Consider the following 21,768-nt stretch of genomic DNA (forward strand, 5'->3'; position numbering starts at 1 on the left):
ATATCTCAGCATCAGTTCCGAAATGCAATTTAGCAGCAAATGCATGTTATGATTTTGTAAGTTTCATGGGAATATTATTCCTATATTAGAAATTAAAAAATAATCTTGTGTGGAACACAATATATCATACCGATCTAATGGGGAAAAGAACGGAGAATTTACATTTTGACTCAAAAGTAAAGCACGGGGCAGTTAGTACTTGCACTTCAGATGGTATTGATACCATTTACCTGGGATGTAATTATGTACAAGCAGCAATTTAAGGAAAGTGAAAGTTGGGCTGCACGGCAACAATGGTATTACCAGTACTCCAGTTTGTGGGTTGGTGTTTTCATTCCTATATCTACTCAATACATCATACCTTTTGCTGGATTGGTAACATCATGCCTGACCTCAGTGTCTGGAAGTTATATACATTGCTGTCCATCTTCACTATCTTTTAACATTAGAGCAGTTCTACAACTTCACTGCCATCTATATTATCTAGTTCTTTATAGGGTTTTTATTTTTGATTTTTTATTTTAAATGCCATTCATTTGACATGTAAGCTGGAGAAGGCTATGATAATGATGATTCTTTTTAACTTGTAAAAATTGATAAAATACTGTTCCTTTCAAATCTCATATTTTTAGCAATGCACTTAGTCTATTATGTTTCTTCCAGTTGTTATTAGTTAACTTTTTTTTTTCTTTAAAGAGAAGGTCTGACAACTGATTTTCTCTTTCAGCATCTACTCAAATGGTGTATCTTTCACCTTATTGTAATCTCCCTTTTGGTGATAAGAGAATATGTAATGGGTGTTGAATTTTCAACTCTTTACCTAAAAGGTCTTATTTGGTGGAAGTATTACCCAGGACAATCTGGAAATTGAATTTCCCGCAACTGTTCTACAATTTAGGCAGAGAAATGCTGAACTCCCAGCAAGTGACTGTTCCAGCAAGCAGATAACAAGGAGTAATGTAGATTGAAGTCTCGTAGAAAAACCAGAAACGACTGCTACATGTGCTCAAGAATGAGTTAGAATCTCTTAACTGCAAACTGAAACTGAAACTGATATGATTTGACATGGAGGTGTCAGAGATATATATCAGTGAATCCAAGGATTGCACATCCAGCTCATTATGTGAGCTGTTTAGTAGACACCCCCACTAGAGGGAGGACTTCCTTTCCAGTCTCAATGATGTACTAGTTTCGATCTTGCCTGAACCAATGTAGTCCAAAGAAAAAAAAAAAGATTGGTAGTTTGAAGTCTCATCAAACCGATAGCTCATGTGGAGTACGTGCATTTTATGATCATTTTAGCTCTTGATGTGAGCTCATTGGACCTGTGCTCAGATTAGTTTCAATACTACATTACTTTCCAATCTTGACAAATGGGTCCATGTTTTGACTCCCAGGGAAGGAAGCTGGGACCTTTTACTGGCATGGGAGAGACAACGTGACTGCTCGTGAGCTGAACCCAAAGGTTTTCTTTAATGAACTTTCAAATTCTATTGAAATGTTGTACAAAGATTTCTTGGCTGGATCATTTATCCATTGAAATTGTTAAGATGTTACTTGTCTTTTGTCATATGTAGTTCTATGTGCAGGAGCTTTATGTGTTACTTAGAAATTGTAGCAACCTCATTTTTGGAATACAATGAACATTGGGTGAACCCTCTTTCCCTTGTACGAGTAAATGGATCTTTGCTTTCTCATTTAGAAGACATTGAAACCAATTAAGATGAGCACATCAATTCAAATAAAGACCCCAAAAAGAAAGTGGACTTCTACATCCTTGGTTGATTGGTCAAGGTACGAAGGAAAGAAAAGAATATGGTCATTCTTTGAAAGAAATGGTGGTATCAGGTGGATACTTGGGCAGTTTCCTGAGATCACTTGCTCTCTACCTTTTCCTCTTTAGTCTAATTAACAGGAAGCCTCCTAGTCCCACCGGTGTGGTAGTTGTTGAGATACTAAATACTAGCATTCAAATGTGGTCTCTCAAAGTTCTTGCAATTTTATGGGGTCTTTGGAAGGAGAGAAATAATAGGATATTCAAACTTAGTTTTCATCTACTGATATCATTAGTAGAAGGATTTAATATTTGATTGTAAGCTGGGAACTAGTAAAATAGGAATTTTGAGCCTGGTTGAAAGCTGATTTTTCAGGGAGTTGGAAGAGTGTGGTAAGTGGTAACATTGCGGGAATTGTAGACTATAGTTCTTGTGGGTCTATCTTTATGCATTGTTATATGGATTGTATGTGGTCTATGCGATTAGAGGTTCAAATATGTTAGAGTCTTGCTATGCATTGTATTGATATTTTTGGAAATCAATAATTCTCAGTTCTCCAAAAAAAAAAAAGAAGAAGAAGAAAATTTGGGCATTTTTAGTTCATAGAAGAAACCGTTATTCTCCGTGACCGTGTATGTCTATAGTTCATGAAGTGTTCCGATTGTAACAGTGCTATAAAAAATTACAAATTAACATCTTGAAAATTAACATTAAGTTTTGAGAATGGAACCAAAAACACAAAGCTCAAAATAGCAAATGAAGTTCAAGGTGTTTTTCTGAGTTTATCGGACTCCAGGACCAACAAAAATTATAATTCAGTTTTAAGAGACAGGAAAGAAAGCAGACAAAATTATGGTTCGATCAACATGAAAACTGCAACCCTAGCCAGTGATGTAATATTGTTTTGAAATTTTGTTTTGAAAATTTTGTGAAGCCTTTATTCCTTTATCGCTATGAATTCATAAGCAACGCAAATTTGCATTTTGGCACACTCATTTTCTAAAAGTTTGAATGATCTTCATTGTTTTCTTATCAAATAGTCAACAATAAGGGTGGCTAATTGGCAATGCATTGGATTCTGTTCGGGTTTAAGGCTACCCATGCTCATACATGCCATCAGGCACTGCACCCATACCCACATCCTGTGGGCCTAAAATGGGTACCCATACTTGTACCTATTAGGGTGTGGGGCACCCAGTAGGGCATTTGGTACCCATTTTATGATTGGAATTTTCAGAAAAAAGTAACCATTAACTCAAAAAATAGTGGTTACTTCACCATGTTATTTTTTTGAAGTAGAGATTGAAAATTTATGAACTTCTCTTTAAAGACATTAAAAAAATAGCATGGAAACATGCTATTTTAGATTAAATAACTCAAAACAAAAACCAGTCATGATTGGGCATCCCACTTTCATGGTGATCTGACCTTGCTGGATGGGTTGGACGGCATACACACTACCCAAACCAATCAACAGGTTGGATGGTGTACACACTCCACATACCACATGGGTCTCACATGCAAAGTGTTGTGGAATAAGCTTATCCTACAACGCTGTACAGGAACTTGCCTCTTTTTCTATAGCTCTGTGAATTAAAAATTGTTATTATTAATTAGTAGCCAGGTTTAGGTATGGGCAGGGTATGCACACCCAGCCCAATTGCTAATCAGTCTTATAAATTAATAACCAAGCCCATACCTGCACCCATTTTGCTAGACCCATACCTGGCTCGTGTCGTGCCAGGCTTGGGTACCTGTTTGGGGCTACCTGGTCCATTGCCATTTGCCACCCTTAACCAACGCAATATTGGGCCAACTAGCACTAGTTTCATGCCTCGAGTTACTGATGTCATGGTAGGCCCAATAGCACCAGTCACATACCAACTTGTTCTTGTTATTTTCGAAGATCCTCTTAACTTTTGGTTTTGGTACTCATCAAGACACTGTCCTCTGGGTTGGATGACTACCCGCGTGCATCACACCCAAGCGAGGATGAGCGCCACTTGGATCTAAGATGCTGGATGCTTCTTGCAGCAGATTGCATGCATTCCATTGTAGAGCTGCTTGGAATGAAAGATGGTTTAGATAAGGTATGATAGTGAGGAAGTAGATTTAACATGTTTGAACTTTGAATATTGGTCTTTCATATTCATAGGCATTGGGCTTCAATCAATGCAGGGGTATTACTCAATGGCTAAACAGCTATCAGACTTTGAGGTTCTCAATCAGGTAACCATCACCTGTTGTCCTCTGTCATCATTGTGTTTCCTTTTTGTATTTCTATCTTCTTCTTGGTAGTTATTTCTAACTGCACTAATCTGTTTACTCTCAGCACAGTTGTCATTCACATATTTGTTTGGGGGGGGGGGGGGGGGAATGATGTTCACATTAAGGGAATTTGTATTCTTTTTCCGAGGTTTTTCAGGGTTTTTTCTCTAAACAAACAGGCCCTAAAATTTATATAGGAATACTTCTAACCCATGGACACATCATCATAAAATCTTGTTCATCTGCCACTTGTTTAATATTTCTGGGCTGTAGTACTGAATGATGTAGCTGTCTTGGCAGATGCACCTTGATGAGGTTACTGGAGCTTATTTTGACTTTGGGAACCACACTGAGAAGGTACTCCTGTACTCACAGAACTTGTCAACATTTTGTATGGTTATTGACTGTAGACAATTCACTGACTGAGAAAAAAAGAAAGAAAGATGGGTTGTAGAGAAATTATTCACGAAGTTTTGAAAGAGACAGAGGGCTTGTAGAGAAATTATTCACAAATTTTCCTTATAGTCAAAGAACAGAACGACTTTGCTGTACTCAGCTTGCTTCCTAGTCTCTAGAGAAGGTAAATATTGTTGACGAGTGAGAATAATGAAACTTGTGGCACACTATATATCAATTTCTAGAGCTGGAGTGGATCCTAAAGAGAAACCCCTTCTAAAATCCATCCTATTAGTGCGCTACTGGATCCAGTAGAACTGACGAGATGTTTGATGGCTAAAAGATGAGAAGCTGATGTTTAGTGATTCCCAGGACAGAAGATGTTCTTTTGGTCATATTCTGAATAATTGTTGTATCTGTGGTGTATAATTTCTAGGTGCGCTTGAGATGGCATGAAGTGAAGGTGTCGGGAGGAAATCATGCAAATCGAGTGCTTCTCAGGGAGGTAGCAGAAAAGCCACAGTTGAGACTAGTTCCCCATGTCGGTTATGTCAGTCTTTTCCCATTCATGATGCGGGTCATTCCACCAGTAAGTGCCAGCTGGAATCTGTGGCAATCCCTGGATGAAAACAAAATCTGCTCAAATATAACAATTAAAGGAAAGCTACTTGCCAACGTCCACCTGCAGAGTCCAAACACAAGTGCCTCATGCACCCACATGGCATATATGTGAGATTTGGAAATTCATCATGTGGGCCCCGTGGTGCACCTTACTCCAAAAATATGACCGGTCACTCTTCCAGGTATGCGTATGAAATAACAGTAAGGAGGGATAACCAGAGGTCCACATTAGTATATATTTGTGGCCCACTTGATCAGTGGAACTATCTCACAAGTAGGTTTAATCTCAACAGGCCCTGTCTTATGAACAAACTGTATATCACATCCAACTTTGGCTCATGTGGCACCTGAAGTTGGCATTTGTAGATGGGCACTTGCAATTAGCATTATTCTGTTCAGCTTGGTCACAATATTCTGTTCACCATGCTACATCATACAGGCATCTGGGATCCTAGAAAAACAGCTTGACCTCATTTTCAACCAGAGCACCTTATGGACAAGCTACGGGATTCGTTCTCTCTCCAAAACAAGGTCATTTGGGAGTTCAACATTCCCTTCTGTTACTGAAAATAGTTAGCAATTGCTTATTGATAATAGTTTGATATGACCTTCTTTCCTTTGTTCCCTTGTTTGATTTCTTTGATGGGTCTCTTTTTTATTTAACTGCATCGATCATCCTTTGCATCCTTTGCTATCATTTTCTTATACAATAAGCACACTATCTGATTTTGGAGTATGAAGAATGATGTGCTGGTAGCTTACAAAGCCGGCCACAAATAGTTGGGATAAGGCGATGATGATGATGATGATGATGTGTCATGGGTTATGAGGATGCTTTCATTGGCAAGCTCTATCTGCTGAGTTAATGACTACAACATCACTCAAGGGTAAATGGCTCTATCTGCTGAATCAATTCCTCAAAAGTATCAGAAACCTAACCACGCGCCATTGCTGATTTCAGTGAAGGAAAGACTTCAAACTGAAATGAAGCTTTGTTTTCGTGTTGTATCATGATGCTAAAACAAACCATCAAAAACAGGAAGAGCATAGTTCTGAACCCTAGACTACGGCCATTCTAAATCCGTGTATATGCCCAAGAAGTGGGTAAGTCCGAATGGAAGATGCCTTTGGATTCAACCTTAGCCTCTTGTGTTCAAGCCCAACTTAGCTACCAAAGAAGAAAAAATTCTCAAGAAATGTGTAGCATTAGGAAACGGTTTCTTATAAACTGGATATATATATATATATATATATATATATATGAAGACTACAGAAATCTGTAGGGGACTCTTAGATAGGTTGCTGCAAACAAGCATGTGACATGAATGGGATTCTTAGGGAGGAAGTGAAGGTGGCCAAAGCAACAAATCCTGCAAAGCTTCAACCAATCCTTATCTAAATTACGAGGGCTGCAGAAAGTGTAGTTGTGACAGGGACATGGCAGATATGATCCATGAAAGCTAGAAATTCAGGACATGGTAAAATGGATGTGTATGGGGAGCCAAGAGAGAGAGTGGACTTGGATATGGCCTGAAAGGAGGACAAGAGAGACTAAAGAGGACTTGGACAGAGGTTGTGGGAAGGGATATAAAAGCTTTTTCAAATTACCGAAGACAGGCCCTTGGGATTTTTGGTGAAACAGGATTCATGTGTTCAAGTCTTCTCAAGCCCAAACTTTCAAGCCTTTGCGAATTCTACATCTTGCAAGCTCTGAACTAGCAAGCAAATTTTTATTGAACTTAAGGATTGGGAGCTCCAAACCAAACCAGTGGATTTGGGTGAATTAAAGTGGCAAATTTCATGAAAAGGATGAAGAACCGGCAGATTTGGACCCCCTCAATGAATACTTGGAAATGAAGCTATTTCTTGGGCACAGATGTCATAAGATTGGTTCATGTGAAAGATGGAAATATGCAACAGTTCAACAGAGTAGATGATGATGAACAATCTTTAATTCTTGCCATTTCCAAATTCTCAATTCTTCATCTCCTCTGTTTTATCCCTTCTATAAATGTCAAAACTGTCAATGCGAGCATCGAACTTAGAAGTAGATATTCTTAAACTGCAGCCATCTTACTGTTCTGATCTGATGTAGAAGTTTTTCAGTTTTTCAGTATCTTAATGAATGATGCTATTTTATTTTATTTTTCATTTTTTAAAATTATTTTAATGACCTGGTGCCAAAAGCTTAGTTCCCTTTCTTTGCAGCTCACTGTATATGAAACGCAACACGGAGCATGACCCGCCTTATTGGAGAGGCCCCATTTGGATAAACATGAATTACATGATTCTTTCAGCTCTCCACCATTACTCCCAAGGTACTAAACTAAGTATAATAACAATGGTGATGTAATTAAAGAAGGGTGAAGGTGAGCGGAGTATTCATCTGATAGCCTTTTTCACATATAATTTACACTGTTTGCAGAGGAAGGACCCTATAAAGTCAAAGCAAGTGGGATCTACAAGGAACTGAGGAAAAACATAATCGGGTACACGCACTTGTTAATGACTGCTGACATGCCAGAATCTAGAACTTGGGTGCAATGATATTTCCTCGAGACCTTCTGCAGCCATAATTGCACAAAAGCTCCCATTGGGACATGTGGTCAATGTGTATAAAACCCTGACCACCACCCACCGGTTCTCTGCCATACATGGTGCCATGGCCCAAATGGAATGGGGCCCAGAAATCACCCTACCAGCCTATTTTCTGGGCCACAGACCTTGCAAGAGTGCTCATGGAAGCTCATTTGCAATTAGTAGCTTTCCTCCTACAAATTGCTCTGCATCCTGTATGTTTTACTCTTTTCCTTGTTTTGTGGGACAGGAACGTCGTTCATAACTATTTCCAGACTGGATATTTGTGGGAACAATATGAAGAAAAGAACAAGGGAAAGGGGAAAGGTGGACGGCCATTTACTGGTTGGACTTCCCTTGTTCTTCTGATGATGGCAGAAGCCTATTGAGATCTAAACCCCTCCCCTTACTTTTTTTACCCTTCTAATTATGGCGTTGTGTGAATGAAAACACAATCCCATCTATAATTCTTCATCAGTGCACAAGATTTTGTAATATTTTTTTGGTGCTGAAGTAGGAACATGACCACAGGAAAGATGCTATCAAATCAGTTCTCTGGTAATTTACCAAAAAAGAAGAAGAAGAAGAAGAAGAAAATCTACATAGGATTGCTCTTTTTTCCAAGACAATTGTCCAAAAAGAAAAGGATCGGTAGCTCACCCCCAGTGCCTCATTCAGTCTTTACCATGTACTTTGTTAGGCAATCAGAACATTCAATGAGCTCTAATGCACATGGGTTATCGCCCGACATTCTCACTGGTTGGATGAACATACAACTGAATCTGGAATCATTGGTTGATTTTGGTTTTTCCCATTCATTCCTTTTTGCTTTTTAACATCCCTCTTACAGGCTATTGTTGGAGTGGCTTGTAGGCTGTGCATGCTTGGGCCCACCGGATGAACTATTGCTCGTGTACCACGTGTCATGTATGGTGGAGATTCAGTCAGACCACTAATTCGGATTGTGGGCGTGCTGCTTCACTTTGTTTGTGTACACTGTATGGTTGGCGGGTGTGCCCAGACATCCGAGTTGTGGGCCACAGCAGAGGTAGATAATACCCCCAAAAGTTGCTAATTCTCATGGGTTTTGCCTACTGAAATTTGTCACAGCTTCCTTTTAGCCATCGACCCATGGTGCTGGAGGATGCCTCTGATCATATAGTGGGCTAACTTGGGTCCCCAAAAAAAAAAAAACAAAAAAAACAAAGTTTGCACTGTAAAATATGCATGTTTCACATCTCTTGTCAAAGAGTGTTCAAGAGGTTGGCCAGCACTTTTGTTTTCGCAGGCACCGTTATGCAGCTGTATAAGGTTGGCCTTGTTACGAAGATGAATATACACATATTATAGATGTCCGATGATTGGAGCTGGCTGGATTTTTATTTTTTTATTTTTAATTATATGCATGTCCACCATGACTACCACCTTATGCATACTTGTAAGGTCAGGACGTGCTGTGCATAACGATGATGTCTGGCCAGGCAGCAAGGACACTGCCTTTCTATTTCTGAGTAATACTCAGTGTGATGACAATAACAGAGTAATGTCTGGCCAGGCAGCATGGACACTGCTTTTCTATTTTGGAAATTGAATATATCCAAATTATGGCTCCCAGTTTAGATGTATCACAAACAAATAGTTAGGCAAGCTTTAAAATGGTCCAATTTCAACAGACAAGTGTCCACAAATAAGAGGTCAGGATCATTTGAACAACTCTGATTTTGGAATTGTGAATTAACAACAGTGGCCCCACAGCTTGGTATAATTTGATTTAACATGCGTCTTCTATTAGTGCCTGCATATCAACCATCATATGCTGCGAGAGAGCCTTGCAAAAGGTGCAAAAACCAGGACGATCCATTCATCAGGTGGACAACCCGGCCTGATTACATGTACAGTAGTGTTCGGCCTAATGAATGGATTGTTCCAATTTACGTTAGAGGTGATCTCAATCATATGGCCCACAAACTTCACAGCTCGGATGTTCCAATCAAGTAACACATTAACAGAAAATTAAAACCTCGCATGTGAAAGTTAACATGAAACCGCTGTCACAGATGTGGGACAGGGACTAGATAAGTTCACCGGCTGAAAGGTAAACTGGATTCGATTTCAACTTGTTACAGGTCCTGCCGTTCAAACAGACGGACCTTATTACATAATCATGAAACAGTCCCACAACTGATATTTTTCTAGGTACCCGGTGCATCCCAATAAGCCATAAAAACATAATTCAAGACTAGGCCTAGCCCGCAAAAGAACAGTCTCAGCCCAAACACACCAAAAAAGTAGGGTTGCCTGGGCCAAGGCCATTTACACCACTAACCATTAACCAATGTTTTCGATGGACATCCCACCCATTTTTGTTTTGCCATTCAGTCCAACTGTTGGATCCAACCAATTAGGACCCACTTGGCCCCGTTTCAACTGGAAATTAGAATTCATAGCATAGGATTGGATGCATTTCTTGTTTCCAGGTAAACATCTGGACCAAACAAAAGGAAGAAAACATACTGCCCCAAAATGATCGGGACCATCCATCTAATGGTATTAAAGGAGATGCTGCAGTCCACCTAGGGAAAAAAATGGATGCTTTCCACTGGCCTGCAAATAGAACGATAAGAAAAAGGGCATCCAAGCCTCATATGGTTAGAATAGCACTGGGTGGAAACCTTTTAAGCTATGAGATCTCCGCATCAGGGTCCACAGTATGAACGGCCCTGATAAGAAGACTACAGTCAGGTGGGTGATCATGGTATGGATGTATGTGTCAAGGTATGGTTCATATCTTTCTTTCTTTTCTTTTTTCTTTTTCATTTTCATTATTTTTCTTTTTTTCTTTTTTTTATTTTTTTGAGTTACACTTGAATTTTTATTTTCTAAAACCCTTCCCCTCCTGTATATTCTCAAAGCAAGCACAGGAATACATAAGGAGAATAGAGCAAGAGTTCCGAAAGAAAATCCCACTCAAAACAAATACACAGAAGATAAGACTCACGCACATTTCGCTTCATACAGTGGAAGCTGAAAATGCTGAAATTTTATGGAGGTGATGAAATCTTACACAGTCGGTCAGGGTCAGATCAGTTTGTTGAATTGAGCGCCGGTGTGATCAGCAACAGATGGATTTCTACACCTTCTCATGTAAGGATTCCACGATGAAATCTATGCAGGCAATGCATCCTCATGTAATAGGGGTTTGTTGTCAGTTCTAAGAAGTTCTTCTACCACTGTTATCTTCTGCCAATTCCGTATCCTCAGACATGATGATCTCCATATCCCTGACATCCCTTTTCAACACATTCCCTAACCTTGCTATGGCTTCTGTTTGCTGCTGTAAGACCTGAAAAGACGTTGGAAACGAGAAAAATAAATAAATGTCACTTGTGAGGAATTATACGGTCCTGATGCATCCAGTCACCTGGTGCAATGATGCACCAACTCATAGCATGGACTCCAGACAAGTCAGGTGGCGGGCCAGACTTTATATAGTAGGCCCCGCTGGATGAGGGTTAGCCCCAAAGAGCCCACACTGGAAGACTCCCATTCCTCAATCAAAGGTTTACTTACAGGCAGTTAGGAAAACCGCAACTTCCTGGGAGAAAAGGCCAAAGATTGGGTGGATAGGATCTTATCCCGTCCCCCATCAACACTGCAGCCCATCTCATGAACAGTCTGAATCACTGAACCATGAGCCCCACTTGTACAGACTCGACACTTGAGAACCCTACAATTCTGAGAACCCTACAATTCCTTGCCACCTAAATGTATGATTTGAATCCCAAGAGCAACTGCATCTTGTTAGGAACTTACCTCCTGCATATCAGCTAGGCTCTGCTCGTGTATCTTGGTTAATCCGGGAAGATAAAGAGAACCGCCAACACCACCAGCATTTGCATGCACCCGAGAAATTGATAGCAGATTATGAACCCGCCTAGCTAATTCAGCTCCTGATCCTTTGAGCTGAAAATAATCTCGCCAATTGTCAGTAAACATACCTTACACATCATGAAACACAACCACATGTACCACCCTAGCATGTGTCAAAAAACCAAGCCATGCATCAAGTGGCCTCCACTATATACAGGGCCTGGCCCAAATATAAGGCTGCTTATTAGGTATACCAGACATGTACATTGAATATGGATTTTTGGTAATTTTTTTAAACGTCCAGTATTTTTTGCACATATTGCCACAGGTGAGTTGGTGGCTAGATCATCTGCATTGTGGGGACCAACTAACGTACAGATCAGATATCACAAACATGTTTGGCATGCGTGTCTGAGAGTGGACATGCCTCATGGGCTTACAAGGCTGACAAGCTGAAGTAAGAGCAAAGAAAGGAAAAGAGGGATAAAAAACCAAGGTAGTCACCTGTCTTGCTAATGCTGCCAACTTCTCAGCCAGCTCAGCTTCACCTTTCAACAAGGGCATTCGGAAGCCCTTACCCTCCAATGCCTCCACTATTCTCATCAGCTGTACCATCATACGCACACACAATAAATATCTAAAACCGAATCAAATGATTGCTACTAGAAATGTAAGATTTAATGACATTCTCCAATTTCCCTTGTGTTTATAAAATGATAAGAGGAAGAAAGGCTAACACACCCTCAATAGGCGCCTTTGAAGCCCTTGTTCTTTCTGCCTCATCCGTTGGATCCATGGAAGAGTGTCCGCTTGAAAATGCCTCTGAAGCTGTAATCATATGATTTACAAACATGGTAAAGAACAAACCCTATTTAATACGTCCAAGACAATATAAGGTTGAGAAACAGACCATTTTCACATTGGTTTGTGTCATTCTTAGTCTCTCAGCATCGGAAAGTATGGCTTCATCTTGAAGCTGCAATAACACAATATCATGATGTCAATCACAGCAATTGCTTCAAGGATCAATTGCAGAAAAGATTTATAACAACAATGGAATGAGTTTTGAATGGTTATTAATGATTTTATTTTTATTTTTTAAAGGCAGCAGACACCGAAAGACGAAAGAAAAATCAATATAAAATACAGATACGCATCTTTTGCATGGCAATATGTCATCATCTTTCCGGTCTATTCTTCTTCTTCTTCTTTTTCCTTTTGTAGTTGACCTCAATCAATTATTGCAGTATAGAAAATATCGGTTGATACATCAGCTGATATTATTGGTACTGAACAGTTTCGATATAATATTGGCTTTAGTTGGGAAACTTCCCAGTATCAGTCGATATATCACAATGCATCATAATGTATCGCAATTCGCAATGCATCATAATGTATCATAATGTACCGCAATGTATCGCTATAAATTGCAATGTATCACGATGCATCGCAATGTATAGACAATACCTTCTGTGCGTCAATCCCCTTTGTGAAAATATTTGAAAAATTGGCAAAATTTTCAACAAATCTATTTTCTGATTTTTTATTTTTTTTTCCTTCATTACATTCCCAAGGAAATTTTGACAACTCCTTTACGATTGTTTTAAGAGGAAAGGGGATTTGATGGTGGAAATCAAGATCAAAGAGCGTACAGTACTGGAACCCAAATTGGTGATTTTTTGCAAATTTGAACCGTTTTTTCTCGTTTAAATTCCTTGGAATCGATAGAATGAAGTTCATAATTCACGATTTTGCACGTTTTGCTTACTCAATCAAGGGTTTTGACCTTTGATTTTTGAATTGGGAAAATTGAGGGAAATTCAAAATTTCCTCCATTTCACCCATTTAACTTGCAATCAGAGGTTGAAAAAAAATGGCAGAATGCTTGTAGTCCGATCTATAGATTGACATAACCTTTTGGAAATTTTAAATAAATATTCTTAATTAAAAATGATTTTATTTGAAAAAATTAGATTGACCAAGTGTTATATATGCCTAATATTTTGTATTTATGAATGTATACCGATATTTTTTATTTGAAAAAATTAGATTGACCAAGTGTTATATATACCTAACATTTATTTTCGAAAATTATTTTTTAAAATTATAAAAAGTAATTAAAAATATTTTTAAATAAATGCACCATATATTGTAGGACATATCTAGTGTCAGTATTTAGCACATTGAATGCGGTAATAAGTGATATGAATTATAAAAATAATAGTGACTTCAAGTAAAACAAGTTAACCTATATCCAAAGAAATTTTATACAACATGATTTGATTACCCATGAAAAGGTTGGCCTACTCGACTTTGGCAACAAGGACCAATCCCCGCCCCCTAAATATCCACCAAACTTGGCGTAATTATTCACATATTCCACACAAAATAGAGGATGATCTCTTCTTCTTTTCTTTTCTTATTTTTTTCCACTAAACTTGGCACATTTTTCACATAATCCACACAAAATGAGAGGATGACCTCTTTTTTATATATATATAACAAAGAGTATTTAAGGGAAGAAGAAAAGGCATAACTCAATTTAACAACCAAACAAGTTTTTTATTCGATCTTTGAAATACAGAATTTAAAACATTGATGCAATTATTCATGTAAAGAAAATGGAGCTTAGAACAGAGTTTTGATATGGAGCATAGCGTATAATAGGACGAATGCTCCTCACGCGAGCGGTGCCCTTACTTGGCTTTGTCTTGATTTGTTGGTGCAGTTGGAGTGTGGTAGTGACTCAGGTGTGAAAATGCATTTGGTTTAGAGTCGGCACTAGCAAAATGAAGATTAAAATCTATGACCGGTTAGAAATTGTAAAATCGCTTAAGGGTTAGGGAATCGAGATTCCCTAACTCAAGTGACTCATGTGGTTGGTTTGCGACCGTAAATTCCAAGCTAGGACCTCTGTGATAGAAAAGGACGGAGTTAGGCACCATTTTCTGCCCGCGCGACGTACGGTCTCTTTTTTACAAGGTTTTATGGTTTTTCAAGGGATTTAACAAAATTTCAGTTTCTATATTTGGTCTTGCTTCACGTAATCCATAAGGGTCGAGCAGGCAGAGAAGAAAAAGGGAAAAAAAAAAATTTATTTATCCCTACTTCACATAACTAGTGGGCTCCAAATAAACAAATAAAATGAAAATGCAGTATAAATAAAACGAAATATAAACTAGCCTTTCTTCCCAAAGGCAAAGGCCCCAAGCATGCAAAAGGAAAATACGTAACACCTAGCCTTGCTCCACGGGGTTTGAGACCTCGAGCAAGTAAAAAGACGATAAACAACGCTTGGCCTTGCTTCACAGGGTTTAAAACCCCGGACGGATTTTTTTTTTTTTTTTAAAAAAAAGCAACGCCTAGCCTTACTTCATAGGGTTTTAAAACCTTAGGTAGGCAAATAAAGTAAACAAAGATAGACAGAAAGAATAATGCAAAATAAAGTAGAAGAAAAGGTGAGTGTTGTAGATGTACTTGGAATGAATGGAGTGGAATGAAACTTGAATCGAGATGCGGAGGAAAACTCTTGGCTTCGATGACTTCTTTAATGGACTTTTTTTTGTCTTCTTTATCGAGCAACATGTTGGGAACCTTCTGAACACAAACCCTCCGCATGAACTCAGACTCTCTCAGACTCTCTGTATTCTTCTCCGTCTCTCATTCCTCTCTATGTATCTTCTCTCGCTCTTTATCATTCTCCCTCTGCTCTCCCGATATTCCTCTGACCCAAGGGTAGCAGCCCTTATATAAACAATGCAGGTCGTGGCATTTACATTAGGTTCTGTGGGCGTGCAATGGTTTTTAAAAATTAAAATAATATATATGTTCCTGATATCTACATGCAATAGTGGTTATCGCTTTTAAGATAATATATAATATGAAGTAATGATTATATCTTTCAAAATAAGATATAATATTATATTAACATGATGATTTCTACAACTTTTTAATATTAAATTTAGTATTTTGCCTTTTTCTACGGCTACACAAATGCCCATATTTTTCTCATTTTCCGTCAATTTTCACTGATCTTGGACTCATTGGAAAGATCGTTAGATAAGCTTTAAAATAATATATAATATTATATATATATAATATGAAGTAATTAATATATCTTTCAAAATAAGATATAATAATATATTAACATGATGATTTTTGCACAAATGCCCAAGCCAAGCATGCCCCTACATCCCACAGGCCACCTCACTCGAGCCCGATGTGAAAATGCCTCTGCATTAATCACCTCCAGTGAGGAGTCTCGAACATGAGACATCCCGCTCTGATACCACTTTGATGCAAGATAATTAACCATTTGCTCTAAAAGCCTGAACTGATAGAGCATGGCGACTTAATCCCTTTATCTCATAGCCTACGCCCCACATCCCATGGATTAGGACTTCGGCCGAACTCCCCTCGTGGGCCCCACTTCACATAGGTTCCGCTTCACAGGAGCCACCCGCCTCACACAGGCCGCCCACCCTGAGTAGGCCCATGCATCCCACGGGCCACCGCACTCGCCCGGTGTGAAAATGACCCTGCATTAAGATATATATTATTTTAAATTTTAAAAACCATTGCATGCCCACATAACCCAATGTAAATACCAAGACCTGTAGTGTCTATGTCAGGGTAGCTACCTGTGTGACAAAGGGACAGTGGAAAAGAGCAGAGGGGGCCAAGAGAAAGAGACGATACGACCGTAAATGTCAATACATATAGGTAACGGCCATAACCATTACCCAATATGGGAGTGAAACGAGGAAATTGGTTCTGTGAGACCATATCGGCCGTTAGGGGGCATAACGACCGTCACCCCATAACAGTTAAAAATTGCCACTTCTTTTCTATTTAAATTGAATTTTCTCCTCATTTTTCATCTTTTTCATTCCAAAACTCTCCTAGATCATTCTAGGACAGATTTCAGCTACTCTTACCATAGTTTTAGGATTAAAATCGTAGAATAAAGTGATCTGAGCAAACAAAAGCTCGGAGGACCTTTTTTTCAAAAAAAGAAAAAAGTAGTATTCGTGCCTTTTTTTTATATTTATAGTTCTAATGCTTTGTTGTGATGTGTAAACATTAGAGACATATAACCATGTTCATAAATTCATTAGATAGCCCAATCCAACACTCTCACCAAAGAATAGACCGTTACACTACCATAAACATGTACAAAATAAAAAATGAATATATATTTGGAATGTTTAAATTATTATGGATTTTCTATATATTTTTCCGGAATTCTTTGGGCTAAACAAAATTTTCAACCATTATGGGGGTTGTAACGGTCGTTATGCCCCCATATCGACTGTTTCAACCAACACCCGTATCAGTAATGGTGGTGACCGTTATGTCCATTGTTACCGATAAGGAATACCTTGCAGAGAATAGTACAGAGAGAGTCTGAGAGAGTTGGAGTTCATACAAAGGGTTATGTGAAGCAAGGCGAAATATAGAAGTGCCAAAATTCTATTAAATCCCCCAAAAAACCGTAAAACCCTATAAAGTAGATACCACACGTTGTACGAGCGGAAAAGCGTGCCTAACTCCTTCCTTTTTCCATTGCTGAGGACCTTCCTCAGAATCTACGGTTGCATACCAACCGCAGGAGTCACTCGAGTTGGGGAATTTCATGACCTTGACCCTTGCGTGATTCTATAGTTTTTAGTCAACCGTAAATTTTAAACTTCATTTGGTTAATGAAAACTCCAAACCAAATACGTTTTCACACCTAAGTCAATACCACACTCCAACTACACTGGCAAAGCGGGCCAAAGCCAAGGTAGTGGGGCACCGCTCACATCTGAGCGTACACAAATAGATACCCAAAAGATGAGATTCCTAGAATCCCCTTCAATAATCAATCTACCATAATAGAAAGAAGAGAATCATTCATTCCTCTATAAGAGCTTTTGCTTCATTAGATCCCACAACCCTGACATCCTAGAAAATTTCATTGAAATATGGCCCTTACGACCAAACAAGCCTAAGGAAAAGTGCCTGCATCGAAGACACGTGAAAAAATTTCCAAACTCCAATTGGCAATGTTTCCAATGTCCACCCATCAAATTTTAAATTTTCAACTCATATCAATATGGAGAATAAATCATGCATACCGTCCAAAAAAAACTCTCTCATACTTCAATTTTAACCATATTCTTTAGGGACAACGGCAGAGAGAGAGAGAGAGAGAGAGAAATAAAAAACCCAACGAGGTTTGGGCGAGTGGCCATCACCGTGGGTTTGCTCCTTATAGGTGTGGGTTCAACTCCCTTCCTCGGCATTACCCGATACACGTGATTGTGGGTGATTGCGTGTATCCGCAGGGAATAGTCTCGCCTTAAAAGGAGCAGGAACACCCTGTCTTCAAAAAAAAAGACAACGGCAAAGAGAGCTACCACTTTTGGAATAAACATTCAACAAGTACACATCAAGTGTGAAACAATTTAGAGTGAAAATCCAAACAGAGTAACAAAGGCCCTCAAATTTCACTAAAAAAATGGCAAATGAACCACAGACAAACGCGCACATGCACACATGTGCATTTGATTAATTCCACATGAGCACTATATAAAGAACTATCTTTCCACTAAATAAAGCAAAACTACCTTAAGCCTCTGGGAAAGATCCTTAAACCCCTGAACAAGTTGAGGCCAAAGCCTTTCTCGGTTGGTGCTCTCCATCCCCTCCAACTTCCCCATCGCCTCCGCCCACATGATCTGTCACAAACACAAACTACACACCAATATCAACGAGGCCTAAGAAAATCCATTGCCAAACCAACAAAGTTAGGTCCACTATGATGCCCTGCCAACAAAATGGCACTTTTCATTCAACCCAGCAGCCGCACAGGTGGTCCCAGTTTCAGTGATCCAGACCATTTATCTGGATTGCCCAATTACCGATTGTAATGCTGAAAAAATCGCCTCCATCAGACGATCTCAATATGGACAGCCTAGCCAATGGTCCGGCATGAGAAGAAGAATATGGACAGCCTAGCCAATGGTCCGGCATGAGAAGAAGAATATGGACAGCCTAGGCAATGGTCCGGCATGAGAAGAAGAAGAAGAAGAAGGGCGGGGGGTGGGAGAAATCAAAAACTCATTTGGCATTGGCTATTTCCTTGAAACAAAAACTTACATCTGATACACCAGCAGGCTTCACCCTCATTGCCGGATCAGTCACGCTGAACAGTAAGTGCTGCCATGACCAACACCAAAATCTTGTAATTGAAAAAACCCTAAAACACGGCGGACAATCTCCGACATTGCAAATAACAAACAAGTGAAAGAACCAACTCACCTTGAAAGCGTACTTAGGATTTCCAGGCTCATCCTTATAGGCATCAACAATCGCCTAACATAGTAAACTAGAATTTAGTTCACAAAAGCATTAAAACAAACAAATAAATAAATTCATTATCACTTTTGAAGAGCTAGATTCATATGTTTTGAAGAGCTGGACTCATATGATAATTCGCCGCCATTTCAAGAATGGGATGGAGCACCAGTTCATACACCATAAAAAAAAATTAGCATGGTTTCAAGGCAATCCAGACCATACAAATTTCTGACCCGGCTGTAGATAGATCATAACCCAAAGCTCACACCAAGCAGGTGACAGTAACCGTCTTGTTTCACAAGTTGAATTTAGACCACTTGCTATTTCACTTTTAACCACCCATTTGACAGCTACCAATTGGATGGTTAGGATTGCTCAAGCGGCATGGTTTTCGAGCTATAATCGACCCACAACATGCCCCAGAAATTAGACGGTCTGGATACAGTACACGTGTCCCACATGTAAGGATACTGAGTCACCGCCAATTTCGATTTGAAAATGACAGTGAACTACCCATGTAGTTTATTTCTTCTACTGAAATGCATGAAGCTTGCAGCGATTAGACAATCCCAGCCATCTGATCAGTAATCTGCAAGTAGATGGTTTAAAAGATGATCTCAGCATCTGATCATCCGCCCGCAAATGAACGCTTAAAAAAGATACATCCATCAGGTAAAGCCCAAACGATCAGACGGTTGGGATCATCTGATTGCTACAAGGATCATTTTATTTATTTATTATTATTTTCAAAACATTAATAGTCAAATGCAGGGAGGATTTTACAAAAAACAAAGAAAGAAAAAAGCTAGGGTTTTATTTCTAGAGAAAAGGGAACCTGGATGTCGCGATCGGCGAGGGAGAAAGGGAGAGGGGCGACAGGGGCCATCTGCGTAGTAAGCTGAGGAGCATTGATGAAGGGTGAGGGACCACCGAATGGAGATGGCGCTGGGGTCTGTATTCCGAATGGGGAGGGACTTTGCTGCTGCTGCTGCTGCTGCTGGTGTTGGAAGGGAGTGGAAGTAGCTCCGGGAGTAGAGAAAAGGGTGGACCCGAATGCGGGTGTAAATGAAGGGGTTGAGGGAGTACCGAAGGCAGGGGAAGATGACGGAGTACCAAACATGGTGGCCGTAAGGCTAGAGAGAGAGAGAGAGAGAGAGAGAGAGAGCGGGAGGGGGGAAGAGAGAGATCGGAGGGAAATAGGTTTGGTTGAGTGAGCGAAGTCCTAAGAAAAGAGGGGGAAGTGGATTGCGTGGTGTGCCACACACCACCGACCTCGGTGGTGTGTTGACGTCACCAAGTTATGTGGGTCCGACCATGATGTATGTGTTATATCCACACCGTCCATCCATTTTTTGAGATCATTTTATGGGCATAAAATGAGCGGATCCAAAGCGTACGTGGACCACACTACAAAAATCGGCGGGATAGTGATGCCACCGTTGAAACTTTCCTAGGGCCCACAATGATGTTTATTTGCGTCGGAGAAATGCTCGAGTGAATCGTGCAACGAGAGATTCAGAGGCGAATTGCCGCACGCGTGTTCGGGATTCTCGGTCCATACACGAAGTGGGCCACTGTCGGAACATGCCCTGTTCCGAAATCCAGGATGGTAGGAAGCGGATTGCGTCACACCCCTGGTCGGACCTTTGAGCGTCCAACCAGGTCTTTGTAGGGGCGACGTAATGTATTTGTTTATTCACGCCGTCCATCCTCTTTTTCAAGATTATGCTAGCGTATGGCCCCAAAAATGAGACAGATGCAGATCTCAAGTGGATTACACCAGATATGACTCTTGCATTTAATGCAACCCAAGCTTACTCTTTCGTGTGGTCGACTAGAGGGTTGGATCTGCCTCATTTTTGGTCCAATACCGTTGTATGACCTTGTAAAAGAGATGGACGGCGTGGATAAACAGATACATCAAGGTAGGCCCTCCACAGAGATCTGGTCGGACGCAATCCGCTTCCAGGAGGGTGATGCTGCACTTACGAGATGAGCCAACCGTAGGTTGGATCTAGGCCATTCGTAATTTTCCATTTACCTCGTGTTAGAAGAAGGCCCACCTGATAAGTGGATGATTGAGACTGATCTCGTATTTGTTTGTGTCGCAGTGGCATTAAGGGTGACAATGGCCCGGGCGATCCACCTTATCGGGCTAGGGATAGGGATTGGGCTCGTAAACCTGAAGATCTTGAAATCTAAGGCCTCCTGACCGGGCCGGGCCTAGCCAGTAATGCATGGTCCTGCCCAGCCTGGTGATCCTGTTCAATCATCAAGGGGAGCACTACTGTACAAAAGGAATGGACGGTGATATTTCCATCCTCCACGCATGCAGTTTAAAGACAGCCGTTGGATCGAGTTATGTTTCAATTATCCAAACCATTTTATATGATTGGACTCATTGTAGATGACGATTACAATAGCTTGATTACGGGCCGTCGCATGTTACTGTGTGCCAACCCGATGGATGGAATGTATTTCAATTGCTTCAGTCAGAGAATGACAAGTGATGCCACCTATCAGAGATCCATGCCATTCATCCAGTGCGCGATGGGATCGTCGATGGAACATGTCCCAGAATCATCAGCTTTCACATGATATTGTCATAGTAACTAACGATACAAAGGGCGGTCCACGAAAGGACATGTTAACGGATTGTCCGCGCGACGGATGAAAATTTCCCAGCCAAGTCAAAATAAAAGGTTTTTAAAAAAAAAATTGTTTGGTCCGTGATTTAATTACTCCTCATGCGAGGAGGTGGAAATTACCACAGGATTAACCACTTGTGTCAGAGATGGTGGCCATTCACCAGATAAGATTCTCCGAAACGTATCATGGGCCAAAAGTAATGTGAGTCCACCTATCAGGCAGGTGAAAACGGTGTTTCACAAAATGAACGGTTACAAAAGAAGTCCAA

At 40.0% G+C, this 21,768-nt stretch overlaps 2 protein-coding genes across 2 annotated transcripts in view; one reads left to right on the plus strand and one right to left on the minus strand.

Annotated features, from left to right (window-relative positions):
- LOC131246860 (mannosyl-oligosaccharide glucosidase GCS1) overlaps positions 1 to 8,214 on the plus strand; it is a 40,267-nt gene extending 32,053 nt beyond the window's left edge. The window contains exons 14-22 of the mRNA XM_058247308.1: positions 1,398 to 1,465; positions 3,716 to 3,865; positions 3,954 to 4,004; positions 4,344 to 4,400; positions 4,876 to 5,028; positions 5,500 to 5,591; positions 7,269 to 7,378; positions 7,486 to 7,549; positions 7,888 to 8,214. Coding sequence (XP_058103291.1) covers positions 1,398 to 1,465; positions 3,716 to 3,865; positions 3,954 to 4,004; positions 4,344 to 4,400; positions 4,876 to 5,028; positions 5,500 to 5,591; positions 7,269 to 7,378; positions 7,486 to 7,549; positions 7,888 to 8,026 — 884 coding nt within the window. The 3' untranslated portion in view covers positions 8,027 to 8,214. The remainder of the gene's footprint in view (positions 1 to 1,397; positions 1,466 to 3,715; positions 3,866 to 3,953; positions 4,005 to 4,343; positions 4,401 to 4,875; positions 5,029 to 5,499; positions 5,592 to 7,268; positions 7,379 to 7,485; positions 7,550 to 7,887) is intronic.
- A 2,287-nt stretch (positions 8,215 to 10,501) lies between these two features.
- On the minus strand, positions 10,502 to 20,042 carry LOC131246861 (nuclear pore complex protein NUP54). Its single transcript, XM_058247309.1, has 9 exons — positions 19,687 to 20,042; positions 18,813 to 18,866; positions 18,651 to 18,710; positions 18,119 to 18,229; positions 12,418 to 12,483; positions 12,249 to 12,335; positions 12,012 to 12,113; positions 11,451 to 11,600; positions 10,502 to 10,980 (listed from the first exon to the last, which is right to left on the minus strand). The coding sequence occupies exons 1-9, from the start codon at positions 19,969 to 19,971 to the stop codon at positions 10,849 to 10,851; spliced, it is 1,047 nt and encodes a 348-aa protein (XP_058103292.1). The 5' UTR covers positions 19,972 to 20,042; the 3' UTR covers positions 10,502 to 10,848.
- Between the last annotated feature and the right edge of the window lie 1,726 nt (positions 20,043 to 21,768).

Source organism: Magnolia sinica, chromosome 5 (assembly GCF_029962835.1).
Source record: "Magnolia sinica isolate HGM2019 chromosome 5, MsV1, whole genome shotgun sequence".
NCBI lineage: Eukaryota > Viridiplantae > Streptophyta > Magnoliopsida > Magnoliales > Magnoliaceae > Magnolia > Magnolia sinica.

Coding starts and splice junctions, on each gene's coding strand:
- LOC131246861 (XM_058247309.1), bottom strand. CDS start 19,971: ATGTTTGGTACTCCGTCATCTTCCCCTGCCTTCGGTACTCCCTCAACC. Junction 18,230..18,650: donor AGCCTGCTGGTGTATCAGAT/GTAAGTTTTTGT, acceptor TGTTTGTGACAG/ATCATGTGGGCGGAGGCGAT. Junction 11,601..12,011: donor TGGCAGCATTAGCAAGACAG/GTGACTACCTTG, acceptor GATTATTTTCAG/CTCAAAGGATCAGGAGCTGA.